At 45.5% G+C, this 24,157-nt stretch overlaps 1 protein-coding gene across 2 annotated transcripts in view; it reads left to right on the top strand.

Moving 5' to 3' along the window:
• The first annotated feature begins 711 nt into the window (after window positions 1-711).
• LOC120985805 (tropomodulin-3-like) overlaps window positions 712-24,157 on the top strand; it is a 51,234-nt gene continuing 27,788 nt past the window's right edge. For both annotated transcript variants that reach the window (XR_005775583.1, XM_040413966.1), the window contains exons 1-3: window positions 712-837; window positions 15,632-15,831; window positions 19,811-19,967. Coding sequence is in view for 1 of the 2 variants with exons in the window: in XM_040413966.1 (XP_040269900.1) it covers window positions 15,706-15,831; window positions 19,811-19,967 (283 nt within the window). In the remaining variant the exon portion in view is untranslated. The remainder of the gene's footprint in view (window positions 838-15,631; window positions 15,832-19,810; window positions 19,968-24,157) is intronic.

Raw genomic sequence — 24,157 nt, 5'->3', positions numbered from 1 at the left:
TCATTGTACCCCTCAGTTGACGCATTCATAGCTGACAGTAATAACACAGTGTAAAAGAAATAAAAAATCATTTCAATCATACTGACCTAATCCATTTGCTGACGACGGGCCAGCCGCCATCCTGATTGAAGATCTAGCGCGGGCTCTGGCACAGCCCGTGATGACATCATACGTCAGCCAGTGTGGCGATGTCATACGTCACCACCAACGGGATTTCGTGCAAGATCTTCAATCAAGATGGACGGCCCGTCGCGAGCAAATGATTGAGGTAAATGTGATTTTTATGTTTTTTACACTGTTTCATGGAAAATCGATTCGCTACCGCGAAGCACGAGGAAATTCAGTTTTGCAGCAAATCGAATGTTCCCTGAAATTTGGACCAAAGTCCTCTTCATGGGCTTGGATTCGCTGAACACTATCTATGAGGGTCCCTTCTGACACCCACCATAAAGGGGGTCTCGGTCCCGATAGCTTTTTAATATAACATTGCCAATTGTGACCTGGATCTGCTCTGAGAACTGCCACAACTTGTAGGCAAGAGAAGTTTCCTTCCTCAGATCAGAAAGTGATTGCATACACACATGTGACAGCCACCAGGTCCACGAGAGAACCGCCCGGGGCACGGACACGACGCGCAGCCCTCTACTTCTGTCTGTGTAAACATTCCAAACCGCTGACTCCTCCACACTACAACTCCCAGCGTCCTTTGCGCGCTGGTTTCAGGGCGTGTGTGCGCCTGCGCTGTGCTGCTGCAGGAGCAGCTAGAGCTCGGCTTGTGTGAGTCGGTCGGTGGGTGCTGGCGGCTTCCTGGCGGTGGTGCTGGGCGCATACACTAGGGTAAGGCTGTTGTGGGCACTTTACTGTGGTTACCAGAGGGCAGAGAACACTGGGGAGCGGGTGAGGGGCGGCGGAGGCAACTTGTCACCGACTCCTGGAGTTATCAGGAAGTGTGCGGAGAGGACACAGCCCCGGTTACCTGTGCTGGTGGTGGCACTGCAGGGGAGAAGTGCTCTAGTCACACCACAGTCTGCAGAGGAAGTAAATGTGGGGGACAGATGTCAGCTGTAGAAACAGGGGAGAAGTGCTCTAGTCACACCACAGTCTGCAGAGGAAGTAAATGTGGGTGACAGATGTCAGCTGTAGGCATAGGGGAGAAATGCTCTAGTCATACCACAGTCTGCAGAGGAAGTAAATGTGGGGGACAGATGTCAGCTGTGGGAACAGGGGAGAAGTGCTCTAGTCATACCACAGTCTGCAGAGGAAGTAAATGTGGGGGACAGATGTCAGCTGTAGAAACAGGGGAGAAGTGCTCTAGTCACACCACAGTCTGCAGAGGAAGTAAATGTGGGTGACAGATGTCAGCTGTAGGAACAGGGGAGAAGTGCTCTAGTCACACCACAGTCTGCAGAGGAAGTAAATGTGGGGGACAGATGTCAGCTGTGGGAACAGGGGAGAAGTGCTCTAGTCATACCACAGTCTGCAGAGGAAGTAAATGTGGGTGACAGATGTCAGCTGTAGGAACAGGGGAGAAGTGCTCTAGTCACACCACAGTCTGCAGAGGAAGTAAATGTGGGTGGCAGATGTCACACTGCGGGTGCATATGGTGTGTCCTGCCCCCGGCTCTTTATTCCCATCAGTGTGTGCCCATAGAGGTCCCCAGGGGGAGGTTCTGGGCTCCCTGCATGGGGTGACACTTGTATTTTTCTTGCTCAGTAGTATGTGACATTTGCGTCGTCCACCAATGGAGTGACAGGAGCCTAATTCATCCATAGGGGGTGCAGACCAGGAACTAGAGACCCTGTCACCGCCAATGACATCACACTGATGGGGAAAGGTTCAGTAGAAGTTGTATTTTATCCGTTTCGATCTGTTAGGCCACTTTCACATCTGCTATTTATTGCTGGATCCGTCATCGATCAGTAAAAACGCTTCCATTAGGATAATACAACCGCCTGCATCCATTATGGCCGTTTTCTTTTGTGTCTGAGAAAACGGATCCAGCACCGTTGACTTACATTGTGTTTCATGCCGGATCCGTCTTGCTCCGCATCCCAGGACGCACTCAAAATGTGTCCGGCATGGGAACGCAACCAAGCAGAACAGAAGGCATTCTTGTGCACCCCGTTATGTGCTGTTCAGTTTTGTCCCCATTGACAATATATGGTGACAAAACTAAAGCGTTATCCTCTGCCGGGTCTCAATACCGGAAAGGAAAGGTGTAAAAGTAGCCTAAGGAGTAAGACCAAGTGAGGGGCCTAAGGCTACTTTCACACTGGTGTTTTGGGCGGATCCGTCATGGATCTGCAAAAACGGATCCGTTAAAATAATACAACCGCATGCATCCGTCATGAACGGATCCGTTTGTATTATCTGTATCATAGCCAAGGCGCATCCGTCTTGAACACCATTGAAAGTCAATGGAGGACGGATCCGTTTTCTATTATGCCAGATTGTGTCAGTGAAAACGGATCCGTCCCCATTGGCTTACATTGTGTGTCAGGACGGATCCGTTTGGCTCAGTTTTGTCAGACGGACACCAGAATGCTGCAGGCAGCCTCCAAAGCGGAATGGAGACTGATCGGAGGCAAACTGATGCAGTCTGAGCGGATCCTTTTCCATTCAGAAGGCATTAGGGCAAAACTGATGCGTTTTGGACCGCTTGTGAGAGCCCTGAACGGATCTCACAAACAGAAGCCAAAACACCAGTGTGAAAGTAGACTTCTGATTTAATTTGTACTCGGGAATGATCTCATCAGTGATGGCATTGTGTGTGTACATAGATACCTCCTGCTGTACGGGGTGGTCTTAAGTATGGAAAAAGCAGAGAGATAAATGTATGAATTACAAGTTTTACTGAATCTGTTCCCATAAACTATACATCAGTCTGCTCAGCTCCTCCTGCTCTATAACATGCTGCCTGCAGGTTATACTGCATTTTGTGGTGACAGGTCCTCCTTAAAGGGAACCTGTCACCTCTACTATGCTACCCTCCCTGAGCGTTTCTAAATGTTTATTGTGTTACCCTAAACATATAAATTACACTTTTAATTTCATTTGCAGACAAATTCAATAATTATTATGCATTTTTGTACTTCCCGACTTTTATGCAAATTAACATAAGAGTCATATTTTACTTGTGTGACCAGAGAAGTGTCATATTTTCATGCTGGACTCATCTCAGGGTAATTCCCATATGTATCAAATCAGGTTTTTTTTACACAATAAAAGCACACAGAGCTATGGGGTCTGGGTATTGCGGATGTGCTAGCGGCCCTCTAGCAACCCATGTCCTCAGCTCTATACCCAAAATCCAGGTGACAGGTTCCCTTTAAAGGGGTATTCCCATCACATACAATGGGGTCATATTGCTAGGATATGCCCCCATTGTCTGATAGGTGCGGGTCCTACCTCTGGAACCCACACCTGCGGGGAGAGCTGTGGCTGGAGGACCCTGGTTTCCCGGGTCCACCAAGCGCTGCTCCCATACAAGTGAATAGTAGCACACCGCGCACGAGCGGCCTCTGCTCCCATTCATGTCCCACTGAAAATGAATGGAGGGCGGCTGCGCATGAGCAGTGCGCCCTCCATTCATTTCCCTGCTCCGTTCTGGTTGTAGGTGCGGGACCCAGAGGTGGGACCCGCACCTATCAGACAATGGGGGCATATTCTTTAAAACCCCTTTAAATTGCCTTGTGCACAGACAGTACTGAGAGGTGAGCCTCATTGTCCGCTGTATACTGGGCTCCGTCTGGCACCGATATGTGGCGACTATAAGCCGCACTTGTATACCGGTATGGTAACAGGGATTACAGATGTGCCGTGCTGCAGTTATCTATGTGACAGACGCCCTACAGCAGGGGAAGGCAACTCCGGCACTCCAGCTGTTGTGAAACTACAACTTCCAGCATGCATTATTGCTCTGATCTTCTAAGAAATGAATGGAGCATGCTGGATATTGTAGTTTCACAACGGCTGGAGTGCTGAAGGTTGCTGACCCCTGCTCTACAGTGTTTCCTGACTTGCTGGTCTGGAAGGCGGCAGCGTGTTTTAGGAACAGTAGGACCCCCCTTGTGCCTCTAAATGTTAGGGTGCTGTCACACTTGCGTTGTGAGGATCCGGGAGGCATTTCCGTCGCCGTAACTGCCTGCCGGATCCGGAAATCCGTATGCAAACAGATATCATTTGTAGACGGATCCGTCTGACAAATGCATTGAAATTCTGGATCCGTCTCTCCGGTGTCATCATGCATTTTTAAAGGTCTGTGCATGTGCAGACCGGAAAACCAAATCCGGTTTTCCGGAACACTTGGTACCGGATCCGGCATTAATACATTTCAATGGAAATTAATGCCGGATCTGGCATTCCGGCAAGTGTTCCGCAATTTTCTCCAGCCAAATACCGTAAAGGGACTGAACTGAAGACATCCTGATGCATTCTGAACGGATTGCTCTCCATTCAGAATGCATTAGGATAAAACTGAAGCGGTTTTTTCCGGTATTGAGCCCCTAGGACGGAACTTAATTACCCGAAAGGAATAACGCTAGTGTGAAAGTACCCTCAGACTGTTGGTGTCTTGTGTCAATATATGTAATGGCATGAAAGCACAAGACACTATATACAGTAAAGCAAGACGTGAGGTTCATATCAGGGAATTGCCATATTAGCGTCTTATAGACAGAAGGTTTATGTATACTTCTTACTGTAGCGTTTTACATTCTAGATGAAAATTCTAGGTAATGAGCAAATTCCTATTGACGTAACAACCAGCGGAACGAGTGCTAGAAGAAATAGGGGGTCTTCTCACAAGCTGGGCCCATGAGAGCAGTGATGTTCCAGAGAAGATATGTGACGCCATCACATCTTCACATGACAGATGAAGTGTTTTACAGGGTTGTTTCTTGGTGATTTGGGAGTTCATTATATGGCCCCTTCAAGGGTCTTGAATGATCAAGCCGTTTTGCTGTAGGGAGCGTGCCATGGGAATGTCTAAGGGAGTTGGGTGGTGTGCCCAAGTATCTGTGCTGCCGGTGATCATACTCACAGGAGGCGTTTGCAGGTGCTTTGGTCAGCCCTCGGCAGGGGCACCTGTGGCGCTACCTTTTGAATTGTGTTGGGGGATTCTCTTATAGGGAATATGGACGTCATGAATGGGGGGGGTTCAGAAGCCAGATTGACAATTAGCTGATCCCAGGGTTGGCTCCTTTAAAAAGAAATGTATACTTTGACACGTCAGTGATTCACCAGTGTGTGTGTGTGTGCTGTACGTGTTCTCTGTCGGCAGCACATGTACTCGCTCGTTCACACATCTGTGTTCTAGCTCGGTCCATGTGTCCGTGGTTTTTGTCAGTCACGGAGCCATCACGCACATTGTAGACTATGTGTCTGTGAAGAACACAGAACCAATGTGGATTTCGTCCGTGTTTCACGGACCATTTATGGGAAATGCTCTGAAAATAAATTTTCAGCTGTGCAGTGTCCGTGAAACATGAATGATACACGGAGAAAACAGACACACGAACCAAAAGTGGATTCTTCACAGAAATCTTCACGGATAAATCACTGACCATCTTGTAAGAGAAGGAGAAAGACAGGAGGCAGCGCCTCGTGTGTAGAACCGTATGATAATATTAAAAACAACAATGCACTGATTGTGCTTACCGTATTGGGTTGTGATGAGTCACAACTCCTATGAATCGCTTATGCTGGTAAAAGCCCGTCCAGCTTGCGGGGATGACTGCTGCTGCTGCCCAGGTTCTTACCCGTTTTCGTGGAGCACGATATCCGGGGTATGGAGAATAGTGGATAGGTATAAAAAATGAACCTTATAAAAAGCGGCGCTGCTGCAGAAGACAGGACTCAAATAGATAAAATAAAGTGGGTCTTTATTTATATTGGTCTACGCGTTTCAGGGGCGGACTGCCCCCTTCATCAGGACAATATGTCATTACCAGGTAATGACATATTGTCCTGATGAAGGGGGCAGTCCGCCCCTGAAACGCGTAGACCAATATAAATAAAGACCCACTTTATTTTATCTATTTGAGTCCTGTCTTCTGCAGCAGCGCCGCTTTTTATAAGGTTCATTTTTTATACCTATCCACTATTCACTGACCATCTTATCACAGATTTCATCATGGACGTGTGAATAAGGCCTTACAGGGAATCCAATACACACAACCAAGCATGACCGACTAGATGTTTGAGTGTAAGCTCTTGTTACCCCAGTTTAATTCGTCATTCACTCGTCAGTGTTTGGTCAGTGATTTTCCATCAGTGACTGTGAGCCAAAACCAGGATTGGAGCCTCCACAGACATAAGTTATAATAGAGAGATCTGCACCTGTTCTGTGTTTAGAGCCGCACCTGGTTTTGGCTCAAAATCACTGACTGAACACTGATGTTTGAATAAGGCCTCCTGCACACGAACGTGTGCACCCCATGGCCGTGCTGCACACGAACGTGTGTCTGCATCCATGATGCGGAATGCACACAGAACTGTGCCCGTGTATTGTGGAACCGCAAATACGGTCCGCAATATGGCAACGGGCAGCACACGAGGCCTAAGGCTAAGTCTACACGACGACTGTGTCATGCGACAATTTTTATAATGGTAGTCTATGGTTTCGCGCTGATTCAAGATGGATTTTTTTGTGACTGTCGCAGCATGTCACAGTGCGACACCGTAGACTACCATTATAAAAATTGTCACACGACACATGTTGCAGTGTAGTTGTGTCGTCGTGTAGACCTAGCCTTAAGCCTCTTGCACGCGACCGTATGGCTTTTTCAGTATTTTGCAGTCTGCAAAAATCGGATAGGCAAAAAATACAGAAGATGTCCGTGTGCATTCCGTTTTTTACGGAACAGCTGGCCCCTGATAGAACAGGACTATCCTTGTCCGTTATGTGGACAATAATAGGACATGTTCTATTTTTGAACGGAAATACTGAAACGGAAGGCATATGGAGTACCTTCCGTTTTTTTTGAGGATCCATTGAAATGAATGGTTCCGTATACGGAACGCAAAAAAAGGAAGGTAAATGGGGAAAAAAAAACACAGTGTTTGGTCAGTGTTTTAATCAGTCATTTCCCTCAGTGATTATGGTCCAAAACGGAAGCAAATCTCTGTGTAGGATCCACTTTGGTTTTGGTTCCCAGTCACTGATTGTACCAATGTCAGGCCAGCGCCCACAGCCGTCTCCCATACACATTGCAGTAAATTGATGGCTGGTTATTCGCATTCATGACTCTCTTTAAACAATAGGTGTTGACTATAGAAACGATCTGGGCAGTGGGCGACCCCCCCACACACACCCCACTGGGTGTACCCCCTCCCATATGTCACTACTACTTGTAGAAAGTGTATTCCATGGTTTTATCATTGCATAGAACGTATGACTGGAGACTTGAAAGGATGACTAGTCCTCGTAATGCCTCTGATTTCTCTTTTTAAAATGGCTTGTACGAGCATTCACAGGTAGGTCCAGACTAGACGCGCAGGCGATCCGTGAATCCGCATTAACTGCTTATCAACCATGAGGTCGGTGTACACTTCAAAGGGTCACTGACTGTCATAAAACTTTTGATATGTCATAGCGCCATTTCAAAGGCTTTGATTGGTGGCAGTCTGAGTGCTGAGACCCCTGCCGATCGCTAGAATGAGGAGAGAGAAGGTTGCATGACGTGCTCTCTCCTCACTGCAGGGGGCTAGATCGAGACCGAATCCTCGGGGGTCAGTTATTAAGTTTCTCTGGTTTCAAAATAGTCACAACAGATGGGGGGGAAGCAAATGTACTACTTTTTCACCTGGAAACGGGCAAAAAATGTAGTTTTTAAGAAAGGCGCACAGACTGCCAAATATGCGCCTAATTTATGATGAGGCGCACACTACGGCAGTGCAGGAGGGGCAACTTGGTAAATGTCCCCCATAGACTTTCTGTTGACAAAGGGTAACTACAGAATACCAGATAAGATTTAAAGGGCTTGTTCTATCAGGACACGACCTTTGCAACTCCAGCTGTGGTGAAACTACAACTCCCAGCATGCACACATACCGAGCTGTTCTTGTAACGCCCATAGAAGTGAATGGGAATTGTAGTTTGGGAACAGCTGGCATGCCAGAGGTTGCTGATCCCTCTTGGTTAGACTTGGGACATAGGTCCCACTATACAGCTGCCAAAACCAGAGCATCAAAGCAGAAGGTACATTTGGGTTATAAAGAGAGCCCTAAACTCTTCTAGCAATGCCCTCTCATTGTCCCTCCAACATGTCCTTTTTAGCTGGATGCCAGGCAGTCTGCTAAAATGGTGTCGGAAGCATTGAGCACTCACAGCACCATGTCTTGGACCCGTATAGCAGTACTGTAGACTACTTTAGAGTTTGTTGTCACTATTATTTATTTGCTGTTGCTTATATGTCTACCATGGCTTCCCCTTCCATTACATATACGGTGTGTATGTGCCCAGACTGTAGACCAGTCACTGGGAGGAATTTCTCAGCGTTTCTGTTTGGGCTCCTAATTAACCGGTGACCTCACCCTACTGTTGTGGAATGTTTCCGTCTCTTTGATGAAAGCTTTTCTCAGTGCTGTTTGCTGATCTCGCTCTGTGCCATAGGGGCATGCAGCTGCGGGCTCAGCTACCCAACCATCTTCCAAGATTCCTGTCTCGGGATATAATTCTGGATATCGGGGTAGTCCGTACAAGTCCCAGGAGCCCGGTAGACCTAGGTATTTGCTGTCGATGAGTTAGTTTTAGGCCTCTTTTTCACACGGGCATCGCGGGTGAGGGCCAGATGCGTTCAGGGTGCATTGCGGAAAACCCGCTCGAGCAGGCACGCAATTTCAGTCAGTTTGGTCTGCAATTGCATTCGGCTGTTCAGTTTTTTTCCGCGCGAGTGCAAAGTGTTTTAATGCGTTTTGCACAAACGTGATAAAAAAACTGAATGTTGGTACCCGGACTTCTTCACGGAAGTTTGGGTTCGGTGTTGTGTAGATTTTTATTATTTTCCCATCTAACATGGTTATAAGGGAAAATAATAGCATTCTGAATACAGAATGGTAACTAAAATGTCCATTGAGCAGTTAAAAAATAATACAAAAATAACTCGCCTCATCCACTTGATCGCGCAGCCGTTATCGTCTTCTTTCTTCTTGCAGGACCTGCGCTGACGTCACTGTGCTCACTACGTGGTGAGCGCGATGACGTCAGTGCAGATCCTTTTGCAGGTCCTGCAAGTAGAAAGAAGACGATAACGGCTGCGCGATCAAGTGGATGAGGTGAGTTTTTTTTTTTTATTATTATTTAACCCCTCAATGGACATTTTAGTTAGCATTCTGTATTAAGAATGCTATTATTTTCCCTTATAACCATGTTATAGGGGAAACTAATACAGTGAATTTACTTTAATGGGGTCTGGGGCTGCTCATCATTGTCATCTCCTAGCAACCATGTGTGAAAATCGCACCGCATCCGCACTCGCGATGCGATTTTCATGCAGCCCCATTTATTTCTATGGGGCCTGCGTTGCATGAAAAACGCAGAATATAGAACATGCTGCGATTTTCACGTAATGCACAAGTGACGCGGGAAAAACATCGCTCATGTACACAGCCCCATTGAAATAAATGGGTGAGGATTCAGTGCTGGTGCAATGCGTTCACGTCACGCATTGCACCCGCACGGAATACTCGCCCGTGTGAAAGGGGCCTAAGGGTTGTTTTTTATGTATATTTTATTATATGAAAAATACAAAGTTTACCTCGCTAGATAACTGGCGCTCACAGATTCCATCACCCTATCTGGAGGAACTGGTTTACCTCGGTGCACTGCTTTGCTGTATTTACTATGTGCGTGTGACACTTTTGTGTCTCTTCTCACTATGACCAGTGCCAGTTGTGGCCATTGTGTGCTCCTATTATTTTACAGACGTGCATTGTATGCGTATAACATGAGACAATCTGTGCCTAATGTTCTGTGACCTAGAAAGACTAATGACTTGTGAAGAGCTTCAAGGAAGGAAACGCAGGCGCTGCATGCATAGTGCACCCTTCAGGGCACGGCTACACTGGGGCATGGCTAGGATCGCAGCGCCACTTGCATGTTTGCTGCAACCTCAACACCGGAGTTGTAAAAAAAAAAAAAATCGGGTGTTTTTTTTTTTTTTTGCAGATTTCACCGTATTCTATGCAAAGGTGAGATCTGCAGCAAAACCACATCAAATGTGCATAAAAAACCCTGCAAATGTGGGTATGTAAACACACAGAAATCTGCATGGAGACTTGTGTGGAATTTCTGCACCTGTGGGTAGGTAGCCTAAAGGTACCTACACAAGATGTGAATTTTTATGCCAAAAATACGCACTAAAACCACACACAGATCCACACAATTTATTGCGGTTTTGGTGCATTTTTATGTGTGGGTTATTTTTTTAGTTTTTCGCGGTATTTCTGTTGACAACCCCTTTGAAGAGTTAAACCACTCTACATAAGGTGCATAATGGCACAAAGAATTGACAGGCTGCAGATTCCAAAATCCACGCGGCAGGAAATAAAAAGCAAAGTGTAAGTGAGATTTGTCAAACTTCATCCACTTTGCTGGTGCAGTGTTAGTGTTCATGCCCACGTGGGCCAGGTATCCGCGTGCAGGCAGCCTGAATCCGCCCCGTTGTGTTCCTTTTTGTTTCCTGTCTTAGAATAAAGGGCATTATGCTTGTCTTTCTGGTTAAGAGAAGAATTACAAAAGGAGGTGGATGTGCAAGAATATACATGTCAGATAAAGGTCCTGGAACTCGTTTGCCTCAGTCTATGTGTGATAACTTTTTTTCCCCCATTCCATCCTTGCCGTAATGGAAATCGTCTCCACACGCACGGACTTCCTGGCAGGCTGATGCTGGGCTTATGTTTATTCACATCAGCCTATCTGAGCAAAATGAGCTGCAGCATAAAGCATGGGGGCAGGTACAATTCACAGGTCTTGGACAAAGAAATGTTATATCTGTTGCATCTGGGATCCAATCCTTTTTGTTTCCCTAATTATTTATATATATATATATATATATATATATATATATATATATATATATATAAAAACACAATGTAAATGTAATGTTAACGAGTCCTTACCGCCACATTACTGTTCTCTTGTCACTTTCTATAGTGCGGAGAAGGCGGTCTGTAAATGCGTGCAGAAACTCACGGGTCACAGAATGGACCAGCGGTGCACTGTCTCACTCGTATAGGACTCTTCATCAGGGATGAGCCATCATTTGCCTTGCACTATGTTGTCCGCAGATGCGTCATCCTGAGGTCACAGGGCTCCAGTGCTTGTTCCTGGAATCCATTGAGAACACTTTCCATAGAACAGCTGGAAATATTCCGGAACTGACAGAGGGAAGCTGGAATGTGATTAATATCGCTTTGTGGACTCCCCTCCTGTTTCCAACTTCTATCCCACTGGTGATTACAGGGTTGGAAACAGATTATAGGTGATGAATAGCCACAAACTACTGGGGGCTCCGAGCCCTACTATTCAGCCATTTCATGTATTTTCCTGCACTCAAGTATTCAACACTAGCACCTTTAACCTCACTCATGGCAGTATGTATGCAGCTTTGAGATCCTTTATTTTCCCCCTTTTGGCATTTACATTTTTTTTATTCCCCCCCCCCCCCACATTTATTTTTTTTATACAGTGAATGTTTCTTTTTTTTTTTTTTTTCTTTTTTTTATGTATAATTTCGTTTTATTTATTTTACACATTGTCTCACACCATACAAGACCTTTTGGGGTCATTTTAACATTACATTTTTATTGCTGATTTTAGCCTCCGTTACAGGGGGGTCACTGCATAGCTGCTCTGGGACTGGTGCGACCCAGAAGCTCCTGCAGTTACCTAGTAATCTCGACGTGCTCCAAAATTACACTGTGCCTGCAAATCTATGGCCAATTGTTAAAGGGGTTCTCGCTTCTTGTCAGTTGTTACAATAGCTCCTATTTTACTGAATAGGAAGTACATAAACAGTATAGCTACACTGATGCACTGCTTCTGGAGTTATGGGAGCAGTGTAGCATGTTCTGTTGCACCGTTTGCATATCTCCCATTCACTACAATGTGATTTAGGGATCATGCACACAAACGTATTTTCTTTCCGTTCTGTTTTTTTTACGGACCGTATGCGGAACCACTCACTTCAATGGGTCCGCAAAAAAAACCAGTGACTCTGTGTGCATTCCGTTTCTGTATGTCCGTATTTCTGTTCCGTAAAAAAATAGAACATGTCCTATTATTGTCCGCATTACAGACAAGGATAGTACTGTTCTATAAAGGGCCAGCGGTTCCGTTCCGCAAAATACGGAATGCACACGGATGTCATCCGTATTTTTTACGGATCCGTTTTTTGCGGACCGCAAAATACATACGATCATGTGCATGAGGCCTTACTGAAACAGCGGAGAGCAGGCCTGCCTAACCGTTTCTGTAAGCCTGGCCACCTGGGGCGAGTGCTTGGTTCTGTCTAACCATGAAAATGGTGACATGTGGCAACTCCTTTAAAATATACGCTTTAAAGCCATGTTTTAGGGACCATAGATTTCCAGTGATAGTGTATAAAATTTCTCCTCACCCATGTCTGCACCCATTCGACTAGGACCTCCCATCCAGGACAGGAAACCTGAAGAGATAAAATGGTTCACACCCCCACCACACCTCAGTTCAGGTTTCCTGTCCTCCGGACAGGAGGTACCTGAGGGAGCTTTTGCGCCTTTCTTACTTGGTTCTCACCTCTGGGGGCTGGGGAAGGTCCGGGTCTACAATACCGTAATGGGACCTATCCCTGGCGGCGTAAGTCTCCTTGGGAGCCGTTGCTTAAGTCTCTCCTGCCTCATTGGGGAGCCGGCGTCCCACTTCCAGGATGGTGGCGTGCGCTTAAGGTGCGCTCTGCGCATGCGGTAATTCCCGGCTGCGCTGGACGGAAGGGGGAGCTTGCCTATTCTTCCCTTAGCCTGCTGCCTCCAGTGGGCTTTGGAGCTCATTCTACCAGGGCTATGGTGGCCTCTTGGGTGGAGAGGGCAGATGCTTCTCTGGCCCAGATTTGCAGAGCTGCAGCAGTCTAATTAAACCTGTCATTGGTCACCATTTCTTCCTGTCTGCTTCCTACAGATAAACAGTAGCAAGTTTCTTGCATTGATAAAGTCTGCCTTTATTTTCCGTCTAAACCCCGTATATAATGTCCGTAGTAATAGACATAAAGAAAACGATAATGCCTTTTGAGTTGTCAATACTTTTCACGCACAGAAAGGGTAGGGTATGGTTACGGAAATTCTGCGGTGGCAATACCCGCCTCAAATTGTGTGGATTTTTGCAGTAGATTTTGGTCCGTAAGTGCTGCAGATTTGACGCAGATTTCACCCTTTGCTATGTGCAGCGTACATCAACATTCTGCTAATTTAAATTGCACACTGCATCTCCAATTGTGCAGGGATTTTACTGCGGAAAGCGTCACGCAGAGGGGATGACATTTTTTTAAACTGTCATCCATGTTGCAGCGACTGCAGAGGGAGCAGGTTTTCTAACTGCTAGAGTAACATCCGTGGCATCTGTGCCATGTGTGGCCATATCCTTACACCTGCATTGCTCATTCACATACTGTGGAAATGGTCTACTTCATTTTAGACTTAAAGATCTGTCTGAACTTCAACAGTAAGGCTACTTTCACACCTGCGTTCGGGTGTCCGCTTGTGAGCTCCGTTTGAAGGGTCTCACAAGTGGCCCCGAACGCAACCGTCCAGCCCTAATGCATTCTCAGTGGAGGCGGATCCGCTGAGAATGCATCAGTCTGCCAGCGTTCAGCCTCCGCTCAGCGAGCGGACACCTGAACGCTGCTTGCAGCGTTCGGGTGTCCGCCTGGCCGCGCGGAGGCAAGCGGATCCGTCCAGACTTACAATGTAAGTCAATGGGGACGGATCCGTTTGAAGATGACACCATATGGCTCAATCTTCAAACGGATCCGTCCCCCATTGACTTTCAATGTAAAGTCTGGACGGATCCGTTCAGGCTACTTTCACACTTAGAAATTTTTCTAAGTTATAATGCAGACTGATCCGTTCTGAACGGATACAAACGTCTGCATTATAGGAGCGGATCCGTCTGATGAAACATCAGACGGACCCGCTCCGAACGCTAGTGTGAAAGTAGCCTAATTCTGATGAAAAAGTCTACTTCTGGCACTTATATTTAAAGGTTTTTTTCAGGTTTTAAGGTGGATTCACACAGTGCAATTATCGGCCAGTTATCAGGAACGAACATTCCTGCAATTCCTGTCGTTCCTGACTATCTGCCCGTGTAAAGGTGCAGAAGATCACCCAATGAACGAGTGAAATTGTCAGACACCTAAATTATTGTTTCCGGGCAGCAGATTTACAGCGACCAGTGCAGCTGTATGAGGACATGTAATGGCAATAGAGATCCTTTGTTTTCATACTTTGGAGGTGATCGCTGCATGTAAATACAAAACTTCCCCTCCCCTGAGCGAGCAACCGACTGTCGGGAAGGAAGACTTCCTTCCCGACAATCTGCTGCACCTCGGCCAATCCTCAGCACAGATGATCAGTATCCGATTGGGGGGGTCTGAGACCCAGCACCCCCACCAAGACACTATAGCCAGCACACTGCAGCTCAGTTCTTATTCACTTGAATGGGACATCAGCTGCAGGAACCCAGCATGGCCACTATGCAGTGGATGGAGCCTTCCACTTCTGGTTCCATTCACTATATAGTGACTGCCCAAAACGGCTAATCTGTGGAGGTGTCGGCCCTCCACCGATATGATTTTGATGACCTAGATTGTCAATATATAAAAAAAACCTTTACAGAGAATTAGATTTTCTAGGATATGCCATCACTTTATAATTTGTGAGGGTTTAGCCGTTATAATTGGGGAGGTGGGAGTTTAACACTGCATCCCCTTCCCAATTTTTCTTAGACTATGCTCCTGGCCACTCTCTGTATGGCAATGCAGCTGGCCCCATTCTCTTGAATGTAGCTGTGCTGTAGGTCCTGGCTCAGCATATGGCCTGAGCACTACCTTGAAGGGGCCACAGGGCTAAACTGGCACTGCAGCCCCTTCATTTCTACTAGTGATGGGGGTTCCATCAATCATGAAGTGATGGCCTATCCTAGCAGTATGCCACTTCTTCTTCTTCTTAACCCTTATTAAGACATCCCTTTCTTAAAGAGATGCTGTTTTGGTGATCAGCTGACTGCCGTGATTCCAGCTTCTCTGACCTCTGGTGACCAGCTGCTATCACTTGGGAAACCAGATCCAGACCACTGGAGAGAAAAGTCTGCATGATATGGCAGCCATTCAAATGTCTGTGTAATGCCGGGGTGCACCATGGACACTGGTTCCATATTGTAGCATATTGGAGGGGATGATGAGCGGGGGACTTGTGCATCCTATGTATATGGACATGAGACAACCCCTTTAACCAATGGCATTTGATAGCTGAACTTCCTTTGTAGTCTTATTACATGTAAAGTACATGCCTTTGTCATGTCAGGCAGTTTAGAAATCTTGCCGGGATTGTCTATTTTAAGAGTAAGTAAACCATATTTTCATGATTGTGTATTTTCTAGAATTACAGCGACAGCATTAAGAAGAAATAGGGTAGAAGCCAGGTGTTGTGGACACCCAACAAGTAGCTGAAACAATGACTATGGCCTTTCGGAAAGACTTGGACGAGTGCAGGAATATGGATGCTGATGAACTCCTTGGAAACCTCTCAGAAGCTGATCTAAAACAACTGGAAAATGTCCTGGAAGAGCTTGATCCAGAGGTGAGAACAGTTGTGGTGATTTCTAAAGAAGCTTTTTGTTTTTTTCATCCAGAATAACAATTGTCTGTCTTATGTCAAATTCTGCTAGTTGAATTGTAGCAGAATGTGCAAGGACAGCAGAAGTTGGTCTCAGAACTGTGTACTGTAATCTATCATCTTCTGAGCCCAAGGTCCCTGATGAAGAGTTATTGTGTATGTGTGTTTCCATTTCTCTACTCCGGGAGGGAGACTTTGAATGTTTTTTTGTGGCCCTTGGGTAGTCGAGGTCTGCTTTTGCACCCCCCTATAGAGGTAGAGTAGGTTGATCACAAGTGCACCAGGTTATGAGAGTGTTGTTTTAAGGGATTTTCCCATAGGACTTTATGGATGTTTGACTTTCCTTTTCTAGCCCAATAAAGTTCAGGTGCCTATGCTGATTCAGGGTTAAAATCTATGTTGAAACCATTGAACATTTAGATTTCCAGACCATCTAGTTCTGAACTAAATGATTTTTTTTTTTTTTTCAGAACATGTATTGTAGAGAAGTTTCAAAGTTTATATCAAGTCAATGAGATGGCTGAGACTTCTATCAGTACTACATTATCTTTTTTTAAATTTTAAGTGAAACCTTCTTAAAAAACAAAGGTAGTGGTTGACCTTAATTAATACTTTTAATAATCAATTAAAGTGATAGCCCTTTAAAGACAATTATCAGACAAACAAACACAGTGGTGCATAACATTAAACAAACTGGTTTGCGCGTTTGGCTTTAAAAAGCGCCACTGCGCAGCTTCTTATGCACTGCGGCCACAAGCCCGGCTGGAAACCATACAGTGAAAACGGTGGGGTAGAGTGGATGGCGATCTCCAGACTATACCTCTGTATCCAACAGAGTCATCATCTCTACTCCTAAACTAAGTCTAATTCTTTAATTTGTTTATGAATTTGCTGTTACACTGTTGCGAGTCCCCTGATGAGTTGGCCCTCGTTGGGAAAAGCTATTTGTAGTAATTCCAGGGCCCCTTCTGTTGTTCCCCTCTCTCTGACGATGCTGGGCAGTTAACTGGTGCAGCGTAGGGACAAAGAAGGGAAATTTAAGGAGTTAGGAGTGACACGGTGGTGTCACCCTTTTTAGGGTGAGCTTTTTTTTTACCCCCTGTACAGGGACTTGTAGGGGAAGAGACCCAGCATGTGGATCCCCTCTTTTCCTTACCTATATCCTAATGGATGGCTAACCACCACTGATTACACTGTGTGTGTTTGTCTGATAATTGTCTTTAAAGGGCTATCATTTTAATTGATTATTAAAAGTTAAGTTAATTAAGGTCACCCACTACCTTTGTTTTCTAATAATTGCTATTAATTGGGTACCCATCTATTTGTAACCATAACTGACCATTTCTTCCCATGGTTGTGTGTGAAACCTTCACAAAATTCCACCTCTTTGAAAAAAAACACCTGTGAACTAGACTAGATCTTTCAGCTGCAGATTTGCAATTTCCCCATGGATGGATCCATGTGAATCCTCTTCTTCGAGAGGACCATACCTCTAAAAGGCTATTTTTCACTGCAATTTTATGTGGTCATCTCAGAGATTTCACTGTATATTCTTTCCTAATGTACATAATTATATTGTTAGAGGATATCCGAAAAAATGGCTTTCGGACACAAGTAGTGTTAGAGAGGTCCACCCTCTTTCAAGTGATGATGAGGCTCCTTTCTCCGGTGTCTCCATTGACATACTCTGCAACCCTACACTGAATATAAGAATTTGTTCTCCTCACATGTTTTTTTTGTTTAGTTTTTTTTTCCGGCTTGTTATGGGTGAACACGTTCTCTAGACTGAACAAACCCAGTTATGATAATATTTTATTCTTCCCACCTCTCCCTATTTTCCAGGCTCCTCGGGTTTATACAAGGTTTGAGGTTTGTTGCGGTCACAGGCCACTCGTAATGTTTCACGCAGTGCTGGTTAAGTCTAACAGAAGTAGAATTTAGTATCCATTCTAATGAATCCATCAATCCCCTTAGCGGGACACACTAGATTAGGTTTGTCTTCTCTATTTCTAGAAGACGTTTGGTCCTGAAGGCTTCTGCATGTGAAACAGTGTCTACTTGGCTTCTGTTCTGCATTTCCTGTAGAACATTGTAATCTTTCCCAAGGGTTTGTACTTGAAGCTTTCCTGCCAGAGTTGTGGAGATCCAAGCTGGAAAGTGATGTGAAGAATACGTTAACAGTTTAAAGAGTAGCTCAACTTCTGAGGTATACATTGCATGGCTTTATTAGGGAATAGCCTTGATAAACTTTACACATTTACCCAGTCTGTGAGATCTACGGGGTTAGCTTCATATGTTAGGTATCCAGGCTGTCATTGTAGCTGTGTGCGACTGTACAAATCTCATAGCCCCAATCATTTCTGTAGGTGGGGGTACATCAGGAAAGAAGATGAGAGCTACTAGCTTATTTTAAGCAGAGTTTTGATGCTGTATATACTGTTCGTTGCTGCTGTAGCTGTTTTTTTTTTGCAGTTTCTAATTCAGTCCTTCTTTGGGATAAATATATATATATATATTAGTCTGCGGTACAAGGAACAGACTTCCTGCACTTTCTGACTTGCATTTAACAGTTCAGAAACCATTTGGCTTTCTTTCAGAAATGAGTGAATGTTGTGTATCTTTGTGGACTAGGAACATAACACGTTGCTTTTATAGTGCTTACCTATTTTGCAGCGCTGTACAGAGATCAGCATCATGTTCTGACCGCAGTGGCACTGGCAATCTAATTTCCTGATCAATAATTTTGGATTGTGGGAGGAAAGCGGAGAACCTGGAAACCGCTCATGCAAACCTGGAGAGACGATTCAAACTGTCATGCCAAGCTACAATGCTAGTCGCTGTGCTGCCCTACTTCTTAGTAGATTCACAGAAATCCATAAACTCCGTGCTGCACATTAGTGGTTAGCACTCGGATCAGTGGTTCAGATTGGGAGCATCTGCATGTAGTTTGCATGGGTGTTCTTCAGGTACTCCGATTTCACTCTTGCACTCCAAAACAGATACTGAGAGATTGTGAGCACCGATGGGGCCAATGTGAGTGATGATAATCCCTTAAAGGGAACCTGTCACCTGGATTTTGGGTATAGAGCTGAGGACATGGGTTGCTAGATGGCCGCTCGCACATCCGCAATACCCAGTCCCCATAGCTCTGTGTGCTTTTATTGTGTAAAAAAACCGATTTGATACATATGCAAATTAACCTGAGATGACTCCGGAACAGGACTCATCTCAGGTTAATTTGCATATGTATCAAATCGGTTTTTTTTACACAACAAAAGCACACAGAGCTATGGGGACTGGGTATTGCGGATGTGCTATCGGCCATCTAGCAACCCATGTCCTCAGCTCTATACCCAAAATCCTGGTGACAGGTTCCCTTTAACAGCACAGCAGAATATGTTGGAGCTATATAAAAGACTGAAAAAAATTAAATATTATTTAAGTTGCCCGACTACATATACCATCATAAAGTGGACAATTACTGTAGTGCAGTGGGGACTATTGATGCCCAGTTCATCATAATGTGATTTTGTGCTCCACATTGTTTATTGGCTGTAAAGGTGCATTTACACCTTGCAATGAGCAGCAGATTGCCGGGAAGAAAGCGTTCCTTCCTGACAGTCGGCTGCTCGCTCAGTGGGGGTGAAGTTACATGCAGGGATCACCTCCACAGTATGAGGACAAGGGATCACTACTACGATCGCTTGTCCCCATCCAGCGGCATTGTTTCTGGGCAGCAGATCAGTTTAGTCCACACAATCTGCTGCCCAGATATGCTAATTTAACTGCCTGCATGAACAACAGGATCACAGTAGGATCAGCGGCACCTTTACACGGGCAGATTGTTGGGAACAAGCGTTCACATTAACGTTTGTATAAATCCACCTTTAGTAGACTCTGGCAATCCTCTCTGCTAATAACTCTGGTCTTTTCCATGTCATAGAATGCACTGCTGCCAGCTGGATTTCGACAGAAGGAGCAAACCCTAAAGGAAGCCACAGGTGGTTTTGACAGAGAGCATTTGCTCGACTTCTTGGAAAAGGACGCTCTTGCACAAAAAGACAGGGAAGACTACATGCCATTTACCGGAGGGAAAAAAGGTACAAGATTTTATTTTTCCTTTTGACTTATTCAGACTCCAGGGACACAATTATTTTCAATTAGGGTACTTTCACACTAGCGTTTTTGTTTTCCGGTATAGAGTTCCATCCTAGGGGCTCTATACCGGAAAAAAACTGATCAGTTTTATCCCCATGCATTCTGAATGGAGAGCAATCCGTTCAATATGCATCAGGATGCCTTCAGTTCAGTCACTGCAGTATGCTGCAGTATTTTCTCCGTCCAAAACACTTGCTAGAATGCCGGATCCGGCATTATTTTCCATTAAAATGCATTAATGCCGCATCCGTCCCCAAGTGTTCCTGAAAAAACGGATAAGGTTTTGCAGTCTGCGCATGCGCAGACCTTTTAAAAATGTGAAAAAGATAAATACCGGATCCTTTTTTCCGGATGACACCCGGAGAGACGGATCCGGTTTTGCAATGCATTTGTGAGACGGATCCGTCTACAAATGGTATCTGTTTGCATACAGATTGCCGCCTGCCAGAATCCAACAACGCAAGTGTGAAAGTACCCTTAGGCAGTTGTCTATCATGTAGTCATGCAGGCAATCGGTATACCTAGAAATGTACTGTTGGTGTTTAACTTTTGTGGTCATGATGTATATGAAAGCTGCCATTGGTTGGCTCCTCATTTCTTTTAAATTTCACACTAAGCATCCATATTTTTTAGTCCAGTGCTGCGTTCACATCTCCAATGTGAATTCCAGTAGTTTCTTCTGGCAGAGGAACAGACTACCGGAGTACACAGTATACGGCATGGCCGGAGACTGCCGGATCCCCTTTCACTGTAATGGGATCCATCGGGTTTCTGGCATAAATGCACACAACAGTATTTGTCCGGCTGAATGGCCATCAGATCATAATCTAGTTGATGGGTATCCGGCTATGCTGGATACGGTTACTCAGTCCCTTTGCTGGCACAGACTACTAGAACTCACTAATGCATATGTGAACCCACCCTAAGATCACATTAACGTGGATGGATCCTCTGATTAGCAAAATTAGCAAAATTGTATGTCACATCCCAAGCCTAGGATGGCAAACGGTGTCTACACAAACCATCAGAAGGCATTTGCACAACATTGGGCTACAAGCCAGACACCAAGTTACAGGAGTTCCATTGACTTCACCCACCACTCTCAAAGGCTATCATGGTGTACAGCAAGAATGGAATGGAGGTCTATCGTCTTTAGCGATGATTCCCACTTTTGTCTCCATGACAGCCAGAGATTAGGAGTCCACAGAGTCAACGCCATGAAGAGGCCTTCACAATGGAACGTCTTATCAGGCATATTCCCAGGATTAATATGTGAGGTGGAACAATGTACAATACCTGGACCCAGTGTTCCCTCTAAGCCTTGGCAGCTGCTGAGCGGGGTCGGCTTATAAATGGGCAATGCTTAGTCAAAGGTGTTTCTACATGGAATAACGTAACGCGCTGCAGATTTAACAGTTTAACAGGCTAGGATATAACTTTCAGATTGGTGGGGGTCCTACCATTGGGACCCCCGCTGATCACAAGAACAGGGGTCCCATATACTAGTTATATACTATAACTTCTAACAACCGGAATACCCCTTTAAAATCCAAAGCACATCTCTAGCTTTGTGCTGATTCCATTGCGCAAATTTTGAGATTCTCCTGTATACGCTGCAGACTGTCTACATGCAATATTGTTTCCCAAAAAAAAAACACAGCACGACTGCCACAGGTGGACGTACCCTAAAACTTACAATCTGTGTGCCTCTAAACGGTGATGACGTAAGACACGATGACGCTGACAGACGTGTGCACCATAATAAAAGCGATGTCACGTGGCAGCTCACATTGCCTCACACCTACATATGAAAAACAGGGAAAAAATATGGCGCAGCCTTCAACCGGCAACAGTGCCCCAAAGTGCAGAATAAAAAAATTTTGCACACTAGGGCACCATAAGTAGGTGGCACGCCTGCCACACACAGAAGGGCAATGAATGAGGTTACCCAATGTTGAAAGTAGTGCACATAACTCGCTGGGAGTTGTAGTACTGGCAGCTGTCTAATATGATGGGACTTCTTACTAAATGCCAGGGTAACTGGGTGACATGAGCATGATGCCTGTCACAACTCCCCAGGTGCACAAAGGCCCTTGCCCCAAATACGGTGCATCCCACCCTGCCAGGCCGGCGCCATGTACCCCCACACTGCAGCATGTCTGTGCCCACTCTGCCCGACCTGAGTGCGGCTTGACCCCATTGACATACTCACAGACAGCACGCTCATCCGTAGCAGAGGCTCCAGCACAGAACACGCATGGCCATCTTGGTCATCCCGCCCACAGTCTTACGTGAAGTGACAGCAGCTGCTGTGTACAGCGACGCACGATTATTTACCTGGCACCATAACGCCACTACAGCGCCCTGCTGCGTGCTGCTGCTTGCTCTCTCCTCCTCTTCCTGCTAAAAGAAGGAGGAGGCAGCAGTAGCGTGGCAATATTTGGTAGGCGGCGCCCCGCTGCGCTAAGCAACCCAAGATTACGAGGGGGACGTCAGCGCCAACACTGTCACTGCACTGACTGCGCAATGTGGCTGAGCGGGACCACAAAAATTGCTGCGCGTCCGCCCACCCGCGCAGCTTAGAGGGAACACTGCCTGGACCCCTTTAGTCATTATTTCAGATACACTAACAACTCAGCAATACATTGATTTGGTCGTGGAACCAGTGGTACAACCATTTCTCCGAAGTGTTCCAGTGTCCCTGTTTTTCAACAGGACAACGCCAGACCGTATGTTGCTTCTGCTATTGTGAGCAGCCTACGTGGCCTAAACATGATACCACGGACTTCAGCGTCTCTGGACTTGTCTCCCATCGAGCACATCTGGTCGGCAGTTGCAAAGGGAGCTGCCAGCATCAGACATTGATGATTTTTGTGCCCAAGTGCATTCAGTGTGGCAGAACATTTCTCAGACAACCATTGATAACCTCACTAATAGCATGCCAAGACATGTAAGTGCGTGTATTTTTGCTTGTGGCACCCCTATAAACCGAGATATTTTGAATATTTTGTCTTTATTTTTGATCATTTGCACACCATTAACATGTCTATCAATCCTGGGATTTCCATAATTCCCCGACTTTTCCTTCTTGGTGTTGCAGTATTGATGTTGAGGAGCACATTTAGTCAGAGCTGTGATCCAGCTACTCCAGCATAATGACCATGTCTTGTGGAGTCTAATGGAGGGACCATTCTACCTCTTTCCTCATTCCTGATATCAGACGCGCATGCTGTTGCTTCTTCTCTGCCTCTTTCCATTGTACACTGTTTGCATTGGTGGCTGTGTATAATGAGCGGGACAGTGCTTGGAGACTGTAATGCTTTCATACAGACCCCTTTTCTGGTGTCTTATACAGTATGAGGGATATTTGACTCCATAATAAAAAAATAATAATTCCATGTCATCAACACAAATGTTCAAAGTAAGCCTACATAGAATTATATAGCTGTAAGTATGCTCCTCATACACCAGGACCTATGTTTCCTAGGAAGTATCATACACACAGCAGATCTTGGAAGACATAACTAGGCCGGTCTGATGCATTAGTAACTGATTAACCTGTTAGTGCTCCTTGCTGATGGTGTAAATAAGGAATGAGTGAATTAGTGGAACCATAAACCTTTCCTTGACAACTCCTTACATGGAATATTTCAGAAGGGATGCCCTTACCTGTACAGATCACCTTTACTACGTCACTAGTAATCCTGCAGCAAGCTATTTAAGGGCAGAAAGTGACCGGACGCTGGATTACCGGCATCGGTGTATAGGGATTTTATCTCCCAGACATGAGAAAGTTATCTGCTTACAGATAAGATATGTTGGGTAAAGAGTAAAGGGCCCTTTACACGGGCCAAGAATTGAAAAGATCATCGCTAACAAGCATTCATAGAAACGCTTGTTCATCGGGTGATTGGATTGTTATCTTGTTGCCCGACAGCAGATCTGCTGCCGGAAAACATTGAGTCTGTATGGGGAAGAGCGATGGCATTAGCGATCACTCCTTCCCGAACTGTGGAGGAGATCGATGCATGTAAATGCAGCAGTCTCCTCCACTAGCGATCAGCAGATTTTCAGGAAGGAACACTTCACTCCCAACAATCTGCTTCTACATCGTTCCATGTAAAGGAACCTT

Source organism: Bufo bufo, chromosome 1 (assembly GCF_905171765.1).
Source record: "Bufo bufo chromosome 1, aBufBuf1.1, whole genome shotgun sequence".
Taxonomy (NCBI): domain Eukaryota; kingdom Metazoa; phylum Chordata; class Amphibia; order Anura; family Bufonidae; genus Bufo; species Bufo bufo.
This window is presented reverse-complemented; position numbering and strand designations above follow the sequence as displayed.